The following is a 9913-nucleotide window of genomic DNA, read 5'->3' as shown; positions in this document are numbered from 1 at the left end:
GGGAGGCGGGGGATATTAACCCTGCCCCTCGCCCTTCCCAGCCTGAGAATACCAGGCCGCCGGTGTGTGCTTACCTCGGCTGAAAGGTAAAAATACGGCGGAGCCCACGTATTTTTTTTTCTATATATTGGTTTGCTTTCTATGTGTATTCTATATGTCTGTGTCTGTGTTTTATGTCTGTGATGTCTGTGTGTGTCTGTGATATGTGTGTGTTTACTCTGCTCCGCTTCCTCTTCCTGTCATAATGACATCACTTCCCTGGAAACCGCAGGCAGCGTTGTACATTACCGCAGGTAAACCGCGAAATACCGGAGGAAATAACGCAGAAAAACGCAATGAACCGCACAGAATTTGCTGCTTGCGTTATTGCCTGCGGGATTTCCCGATTACATTGCAGTCAATGCAGTGAAATGCCGCAGCGACGTGCGGAAAAGAAGTGACATGCAATTGTTTTTGCTGCGGGAATCCCGCAGCAAAACATGCAGCTGTCAAAATCCGCCTAGTACGCACAACATTTTTTTTCCATAGGTTTTGCTGATGATTCACTGCAGAGATGTTATGAACATTTTCTGCAGCGAAACATGCAGCAAATCTGCAGGAAATCCGCGGCAAAAACCGGTAAGTGCACTCAGGGCCTAAAAACTGTAATTCTCGAACCCCCCAATAGTTTAGTCCTCTCAATGCCAAGTAAAACCAGAGTTTTCATTATGAACAATTTATTAAATGAATTTGTCTGTACAATCTGTGCATCATCACCGTTTTAACACCTAATAACTTATTAACATCAATATCAATGGCGAGAATATTTTACATAGAAACATTTTTTTTACAATGAACAGAACAGTGTGAAAACAAAAAAAAAAGTAAAATGTACTGGCGCGTCTCGGTTCTGGATTTGATATATTATGACGCTTTACTACAAGCTTATTCCCTTGTTTTATACAACCTTACTTTATAAAAATACTCTGAAAGAAGGATTAGTCCCCTGATGGACAGAACACGAAGCTCGTTTCTAGCATTATTATCAGAATATATTGGTTTTTCATATATACCATATTTTTCAGATTATAATACGCACTTTTCCTTTTAGCTTACTGGGAGGTGGAGAAATGGCCCGGGGGGCTGTCTGTGCGGCCGGCTGTCTGTACGAGTGGTCTGGTGCCTCTTTGCAGGTGGCCGGCTGTCTGTGTTGGCTGCTGTGGCTGTGCTGGCAGTGGAAGCTGCGGTGGCTGTGCTGGCAGTGGAAGCTGCGGTGGCTGTGCGGCGTGTTTCCCAAATGCTCTGGCTTCAAATGATGGCTCTGGACGCAATTTCTTTGACGCCTGGACCGCTGACATAGCATCTGGGACACCCGTTGCACCGGCCTGCTCAACACAACCACCGCAGCTTCTGCTCCCCACACAGACCCCACCGCTGCTAGCACAGACCCCACCAGCATCGCCCCTGCCTCCTGTGACTCCACCATTGCCACCCCCTCCTGTAAGACAATCCTGGAGTATAAGACGGACCCCATTTTTTTTTTACTTTTTTTTATCTCTAAATTTGGTGTGCATCTTATAAAACAAAAAATAAAAAAAAAACATCATCTGTGAGATGAGCCGACACGGTCAGGGAGAGAAGATCTTAAGGCAGCACCATGGATGAGAGTTAGTAAGGACTCACCTGCGCTCTGGTCACGTCTGTCTTACAAAAGCCTAATATTTCTCATGAAATAACATTTTTGGATCCTCTTCTTTTTTTCTTGTGTTGCTTCATCCCTGTTCTACTCGTCTTCGAAATGAATTAATAAAATGGGCGATCGTGTTCCCCTCGTGTAGAGAAGGTGTCCTTGCACAGTCCAACACGGTCAGCAGTTATTGGACAGTGTCTGACTAGATGGACGGTAACAGTTAGCCGTCCATTCACTCATTTCCAGGAGGAATAACAGAGGAATATTATAACACAGCCTTTGACACATGCAAGAATTTCCCAAAAGAGACGTGTCAGGAAAGCAGAAAGGATTCTTTACGCTGCATTATGAAGTAAACAAAGAAACAAAAACAACAAAGCCCCAGAGTGAGGTCAATAGCGTTTTCCGTCTTGCAACGTAGTGAGGAGCAGTATCTGAAATCCACTGGAAACACCGGCCGTGTACTGGGACTCCGCCATCACCGCATTAATCTGGCATGTCGATGTTCAGTTTGGGTGGTGGCACCACGTACTTCCCCGGGCTCTGAGTGATAACCACACTGGTCTTTTTGCAAAACATTGGAGCGATCTTGGGTGGCTCCGGCACGGGGGTCTCCTCCGCGTCCTCACTGTCCTCATGGTGAATGTCATAGGAGATATTACCGTACTCCCGCAGGAAAGGGAAGATCTCCAGCAGGAACTGGCAGAAGTCTTTACGAATACCAAACCACCCTGGAAGATGAAGGTTACAGTAAGGTTTCCACAATACGACCACATCACCACCTCACACACAACGCACGGCACTTACAGTGATTGCCTCCTTTCTGGCCAAACGTCGCTGCCATCAGGGTAATTAAAGAAAGCCAGAGAGGGACAAAGATGGGGATATAGGAGAATAAATTATCTCCATCCAATCGAGATCTGCAACGAGAGAAGACACAGACATTACACACCACACACAAAAAGTTAGGGATATTTGGCTTTCGAGTGAAATTTCAGGATGATCCTAAAACGCCCTCTGACCTTTTCAGGTGAAGTTAATGTGACCTTCTCTAATCTTTCGGATGCTCATGTCCAACTGTTCAATGTTTTAGCACTTTTTGCACAACTTGCTGTTCTCTAATAAGGAGTTAAATGGCAAATTTCACATTGGTGTTTGATTCATAAATCGCCAAATTAATTTTGGGGTTCAATCAGAATTTCTATTAATCAGTCCTGCTCATCATGCTGCTCACAATCTGACATCATGAAACCAAAACGACACCAAACAATTGATCAGCAGCACCGCGCCATTAAGAGGCTTCAAGCAGGATGTTCTCAAACGGAAGAGACCCTTCAGCTTAGGCTGGAAACACATCTATGCGAGTAAAATCGGTCCGAGTTGGCTGAAAAAACCTCGTCTAATTTTAGTTCACGTTAGGTCAGTGTGCAATGCAACTGCACTGCGATCCTGAGATTTTTCTCATGATTGCAGTGTGTGTGCAATGCATGTGTGATCCGTGTGTGATCCTTTTATTTCTTAGCAGCTGTCATCTGCTATTCAGCTCTGCTACATGGCCGCTGATAGCAGCCACAGACAGCCATGTAGCAGAGCTGCATAGCAGATGACAGCAGACACAGACAGAGCGGCAGGATCAGAATGAACTCGGGTGAACTTCACCCGACTTCATAGTCATGCCGCGGCTCTGTCTGTGTCGCATACTGATTAGCGGTCACCCGTGAAGGACTCACCGGTGACCGCTAATCCCCTGACTGACTGAATTGAGCAGCGCCATTAGGGCTGCCATCACTCAGGTTACCCACGGCCAGCTGGATCCTCCCCCCGTGACTGCAACTCACCTGTGACTTCATCGCTGTCACTCGGGCGACTTGATGTCACTGTTGGAGGATCCAGCGGTGGCCACGAGTTACCTGACTGACATCAGCTGACCGCGATACTCACCTCAGTTGCTGCGTGGAGCTGACAGGAGCGGCGGTGTCTTCTGCAGCTCCTGTCACCGTCATGTAACTGAGCTGGAAGCGACGCGGGACCTCTGTGAATTACGTCGGACATGGATGGGTTTTTTGGGTACTTAATAAAGTGGTGAACGAGGGTCTTTTTTATTGTTTATTATTTCAAATAAAGGATTTTTTCACTGTGTGTGTTTATTAACTTTAATTTACAGGTTAATCCTTGGGGGTGTCTCATAGACGCCTGCAATGATTAATCTAGGATTTAGTGGCAGCTATGGGCTGCCATTAACTCCTTATTACCCCGATTGCCAACGCACCAAGGCAAATGGGGAAGAGCCGAGTACAGTCCCAGAACAGACGCATATAATGTATGCGGCCATTCTGGGCGGCTGCTGGCTGATATTGTTAGGCTGGGGGCTTCCCATATCGTGGGGCTCCCCATCCTGAGAATACCAGCCTTCAGCCATATGGCTTTATCTGGCTGGTATTAAAATTGGGGGGGACCGCACGCCGTTTTTTTTAATTATTTATTTTACTGCACAGCATAGCCACGCCCACCGGCTGCTGTCATTGGTTGCAGTGAGACTGCTGTCACTCAGCGTGGGGTCGTGTCTGACTGCAACCAATCATAGGTGCCAGTGGGCGGGGAAAGCAGGAAATACGAGATTGAATAATGAGCGGCCGGCTTTTTCAAAAGAGGAGAAGCCGCCAGAGCAGTGTGACTGCCGTGCAGCGCCGCGCTGGTGATCGGGCATCGGTGAGTATGAGAGAGGGGGGAGAGGGATAGACCGACATGGACAGAGAGAGAGGGACAGAGATAGTGACCAACCAACAGAGAGAGAATAGAGACCGAGAGGGAGAGACCGACTGACAGAGAATAGAGATTGACAGACATTGTGAGACATCACTCGTTTCCAGTGTTTTAGGAAACATGCGAGAAATGTATTTAGAAAATCGGATGTCACTAGGATGGTGTGAGTGCCGTCCCGTGACATCCGATTTTTTACACGCTCCCATAGACTTGCATTGGAGAGACTCGCAGTAGAAACTCGCAAAAAAGCAGCATGCTGCGATTTTTTTCTCCTTCCGAGTTGGATTGAGAAAAAAAATCACAAATGCGAGCTGAATCATTCACTAACGTGTCCGATTCCAATGTGAGATTTTCTCGCATTGCTCTACTGCGAGAAACTCGCAAGTGAGTAGCCGCTCTTAGAGTGTCACCAGCAGGTTGTACAGAGATACAGAGAGACTGGAAAAGGCAGAGAAAGGAATAAAAATGGAGAGGCCTGCCTTTTTTCCAGAAAATCTATGGGATAAGCGGAGTCGCTGTGTAGATGCTTGTAACTCTGCACACCAGAACCTCAATGACCTGAGGGCCGCCACTCAAGAATAGTGGGATGCCATGCCTCCGCAGACATTAACTCCACTTGTGACCAGGAGAGGTCTTTGTGAGCTATAATTGATGCTCAAGGCCACATGACAAGTTATTGAGACATTGACATTTTTTCTGGGGTATGCCCACCACTGTTGTTGACTTTTGAGTCAATAAATAGGTTGAGCTGAGGAAATCACCATTTCATACTTCTACATAAATGCCCGACTGTTGAGATAAAATATCATTATAGAAAACTTTATAAGTTTTCCTTAAATTTCACCCAAATGCCAAATATCCCTTAACTTCTGTGAGTAGTGTATGGGAAAACGCTGTCCCCGGACTGCAGTGTTTTCTTTCAATGTCTAGTAAAAAGGGACTGTCAGCACAGGATAACTGTGCAAACCAAGCACAGGCGCTCGTGCATCATGACGGGGCTAATTATTTAAATAAACCTTTCCACCTGCTTGTTTTCCCTCTATCTCCACCCTCTCCTCTTCCCTGATTGACAGCTCTGGCTTCACAGATTGAGGGAAAACAAGCAGGCGGGAAGATGTATTTTAAGGATTAGTCTCCACCATGATGCACAAGCTCCTGTAACTGGTTTGCAAAGTCATCCTGTGCTGAAGGAGTGCCTTAATAACTCTCCCAGGTCCAGCACTGAGTCTCCACCACTGCTCCCGGTGTCTATTACTGTCTGCAGCGGTGACGTCACATCGATAGCGCTGCAGCCAAGAACTAAGCTTGGCAATCCTGAGCAGCTTGTGACGTCAACTTGGGCACGGCCACTGAACTCAAGTTACTGGTTGCAGCACCGTCAAGCTGACATCAGCCCTGCAGGCAATAGCAGACTCCGGGAGCAGCGGTGGAGACTCAAGAGCTGGACCAGGGGAGGGTGATTGAAGGAGTTGTTTTTTTTTTTCTTTTTAAACAAACTGCTCCTGGGAACATAGGATTTCTGTAGCTGGAAAACCCCTTTATCCAGATTCTCAGAATGGAAAATATTATTTGAATGGCACAGTCTCTATATTCTCTGGATTAGTAGCTGATCTGCAGCACCTGGCAGCGGCCACTGCCCCTAACACCGCTCTGCTGTTCAGCTCCATTCAACAGTTATGTGAAGCTGATAAGAGCTGATCATCGGGGGTCCCCCACCATCTGACATCGATATTATATTCCTAGACAACCCTTAAATGTTTGGTGGACTTCCTCTAACACCAGACCCTTACTGGTCAGTAATCAGTGCTGTAGTCCTGGAAATAATCCACCTTTACCAGGAATAGGTGATATATATATATTTTATCTACGTGTACCCTATGACAATTCACACGGCTATAATTTATCTGTGGGGATCACCATATCTTGTGATTCAACCATACTGGATCCCATGATTATGTAGAAGTGTCAGCATAGCCTCCATGCTGAATATGTGACCCCCACCACAGTCGAGTACCTCAAAAGTGAGCAATGGTACAACGATAGCCATCCAGCTGCCGGCCATTTGCTCAGCGATGACGTCCATGGATTGCAAGAACAAGACGGACCACACGATGTAGTACAGGACCACCAAACAAAGGAAGGACATCAGGATCCAGAGCGGCACACAGACCACCTGAGCACAGAAGACACGGGAAATCACTGAATAATATGGAGCTAATGACCCAGCGGCCGCACACCAGGAAGAGCACATGGCGGGCATCAAGAAGGAAGAAAACTTACAAGCCACGGCCACGTGATGATGCTGTCCAGCCTCAGGGCAATGAATATAAACTGCAAGATGTTCCCCGAGCACAAGATCTCCAGCTGCAGAGAGAAGAGGCGCAGGTCAGCCGCCCCCATACAGCAGATACAAAAGGACAAACTTTTACTTTTAACCCCTTCTCATTACGGTCAATATGGCAGTTTTGTTTATTCTCATCTTCTTCCCAGGGTCATAACTTAATTATTTTTCCATTAAAGTTGCCATTTGAGGCCTTGTTTTTTTTTCAAGACAAGTTGAAATTTCACAAGGGAAGGAAAGGGTAATGGGCACCAAATCAGAGCACCCCTGGGATTGTGGCAGCACCCGGGGTGTATGGAGCAGGCTCATGAGCTCACTCCATACACCACTGCTTTAGATTTATGGTGGATGTGCACTAAATAATCCGTATACTGTGCACTAAATAATCCGTATACTGTGCACTAAATAACCCGTATACTGTGCACTAAATAACCCGTATACTGTGCACTAAATAACCCGTATACTGTGCACTAAATAACCCGTATACTGTGCACTAAATAACCCGTATACTGTGCAGAAAATAACCCGTATACTTTGCCCTAAATAACCCGTATACTGTGCACTAAATAACCCGTAAACTGTTCACTAAATAACCCCTATACTGTGCACTAAATAACCCGTATACTGTGCACATGAAAAAAATAATTCCCCCACTATGCTCCTGATAAAAAAGTGACCCTGCATTGTCCCCTTATGATACATGCCCCCACACTGTCCCACTCTTTTACTATGACCACTGCACGATCCCTCCACCATGAATTATGGCCCCACACTGTCTTTCCTTATGAAAAATTTTAGTAAAACCATCCAATCTCATTAACCCCTTCACCCCCGGGCGATTTTCTGTTTTTGTTTTTTGTGCCCCTTCTTTGAATAGCCGTAGCTTAATTTTTGCGGGACGTGTTGTAATTTTAAATGAAATCATGAGTTTTACCAAATAGTGTTCTGGAAAATGGCAAAAAAAAATAACAGTGCGGAAAAATTGCAAAAGAAAGTGTGATTGCACGATGGTTTTTCGGATATTTTATTCACCGCGTTCACTATATGGTAACACTGATGTGTCGGTGTGATTCCTTAGGTCAGTACGAGTTTGTAGACACCAAACATGTACAGGCTTACTGTTATCTAAAGGGTTAAAAAAAAATTAAAAAGTTGCGCATTTTTGCGCCATTTTCCAAAAACCGTAGTGCTCACATTTTTCGGGATCTATGGCTCAGTAACTGTTTAATTTTTGTATCTTAAGCTGACGTTTTTCATGGTTCCATTTTTGGGCAGATGCTATGCTTTGATCGCCTGTTATTGCAAGATTTGTGGTGACCTAAAAATGTAATTTATTAAAGGAATAAAGCCCTGCTGCAGCCATACATAGATTGCTGAGAAAAGGAGAGGAGAATAATAATATAGATTTCTGGCACACACAAGCTTGTGATGAAATAATATCATTATTTGTAAATTATTTCTGCAATAGAGCCACATCGCCAGTTTTGCCAACGTTTCGGCTCTTACATTCAGAGCCTTCGTCTGGGCACAATGGATCCTGAGGTGGACACTGGGAGGCGCTGTAGAGCAGTAATGGATCCTGAGGTGGACAGTGGGAGGCGCTGTAGAGCAGTAATGGATCCTGAGGTGGACACTGGGAGGCGCTGTAGAGCAGTAATGGACCCTGAGGTGCACAGTAGGAGGCGCTGTAGAGCAGTAATGGATCCTGAGGTGGACAGTGGGAGGAGCTGTAGAGCAGTAATGGATCCTGAGGTGGACAGTGGGAGGCCCTGTAGAGCAGTAATGGATCCTGAGGTGGACAGTGGGAGGAGCTGTAGAGCAGTAATGGATCCTGAGGTGGACAGTGGGAGGAGCTGTAGAGCAGTAATGGATCCTGAGGTGGACACTGGGAGGCGCTGTAGAGCAGTAATGGATCCTGAGGTGGACAGTGGGAGGCGCTGTAGAGCAGTAATGGATCCTGAGGTGGACAGTGGGAGGTGCTGTAGAGCAGTAATGGATCCTGAGGTGGACAGTGGGAGGCGCTGTAGAGCAGTAATAGATCCTGAGGTAGACAGTGGGAGGTGCTGTAGAGCAGTAATGGATCCTGAGGTGGACAGTGGGAGGCGCTGTAGAGCAGTAATGGATCCTGAGGTGGACAGTGGGAGGCGCTGTAGAGCAGTAATGGATCCTGAGGTGGACACTGAGAGGCGCTGTAGAGCAGTAATTGATCCTGAGGTGGACACTGGGAGGTGTGTCGCCCGTGAATAAGGGGTACTCAGATCCGGGCCACGAGGTCACCTCTGTGGGTATCACGGTGGCGTGACCCGGTCTGTGATCCCAGGCTCCACAGTAAAAGGGGGTTAGGTAATGGAGATTGTCCGTGACGCCACCCACGGTTGTGGTGAGGTTGTGACACTGTGGCGCCCCTGACCTGGTCAGGCACCACTGAGTACTGCACCCATGCTGGGGACAGTACAATACAGGTAATCCAGAAGGCTGACAGGGGTGTGGAACACAGGCGCATAGTGATCAGGTCTCACACATGTACCCATGAGAGGACCCCTGGGGATCCCAGGAGGGGGCAAAGCCTTGACCTTCACTGGAATAGTGGAGGGGGCCAAAAGCCTCCATCTCCTCTCAAGGGGTGTGGTGGAGAGTCTGGTTGCTAGGTGGCGTAGGCAGGCACAAAAGGGAAAAGAGAAGGAGGAGTAAACAGTCTAGAGTCTGCAGCAGAGTGTGGAGGAGTGAGGAGCAGGAAAGTGAAGCTCAGACAGGAGCAGCAGTGAAGGTCCCAGATGTGAGCCGGTTAGAAGGAGAACTCCATAGGGCTCAGTGAGGAGCAGACCTGTGGGGCTGTTGCTGTCTAACAGCGCCCGCGCAGTGGCTACAGACGGGGGAGAACGGTCAACTAGGAGTGCTGCCTGAAAGCCAGCTTCAGCTAGAGAGTGCAACGGAGTGGGAAGTAAGGAGACTGCTAGAGAGCACCAGGCCCAACCGGGCGGCAGATCCCGAAGCGAGGATAGATTCACCTTTCCCTGCTAAACCTGCCGGTGTGGGGCTCTTAAAGCCCACACCAGAACACTACAAAAGCCGCAGCCACGTAACCACAAGTTAGGGCCCATAGGTCATAGGAGGCAAGAGGCTGGAGTTGCCTGGTCCGG

General features: G+C 47.3%; 1 protein-coding gene across 1 annotated transcript; it reads right to left on the bottom strand.

Annotated features, from left to right (window-relative positions):
* Positions 1 to 2107: 2107 nt before the first annotated feature.
* On the bottom strand, positions 2108 to 6832 carry LOC142288113 (transmembrane protein 185A-like). The gene is made up of 5 exons (XM_075333485.1): positions 6713 to 6832; positions 6437 to 6605; positions 4525 to 4528; positions 2477 to 2589; positions 2108 to 2400 (listed from the first exon to the last, which is right to left on the bottom strand). The coding sequence occupies exons 1-5, from the start codon at positions 6830 to 6832 to the stop codon at positions 2156 to 2158; spliced, it is 651 nt and encodes a 216-aa protein (XP_075189600.1). The 3' UTR covers positions 2108 to 2155.
* Between the last annotated feature and the right edge of the window lie 3081 nt (positions 6833 to 9913).

Source organism: Anomaloglossus baeobatrachus, chromosome 2, assembly GCF_048569485.1.
Source record: "Anomaloglossus baeobatrachus isolate aAnoBae1 chromosome 2, aAnoBae1.hap1, whole genome shotgun sequence".
NCBI lineage: Eukaryota > Metazoa > Chordata > Amphibia > Anura > Aromobatidae > Anomaloglossus > Anomaloglossus baeobatrachus.
The sequence above is the reverse complement of the archived record's forward strand: the minus strand, read 5'-3'. Positions and strand labels throughout refer to the sequence as shown.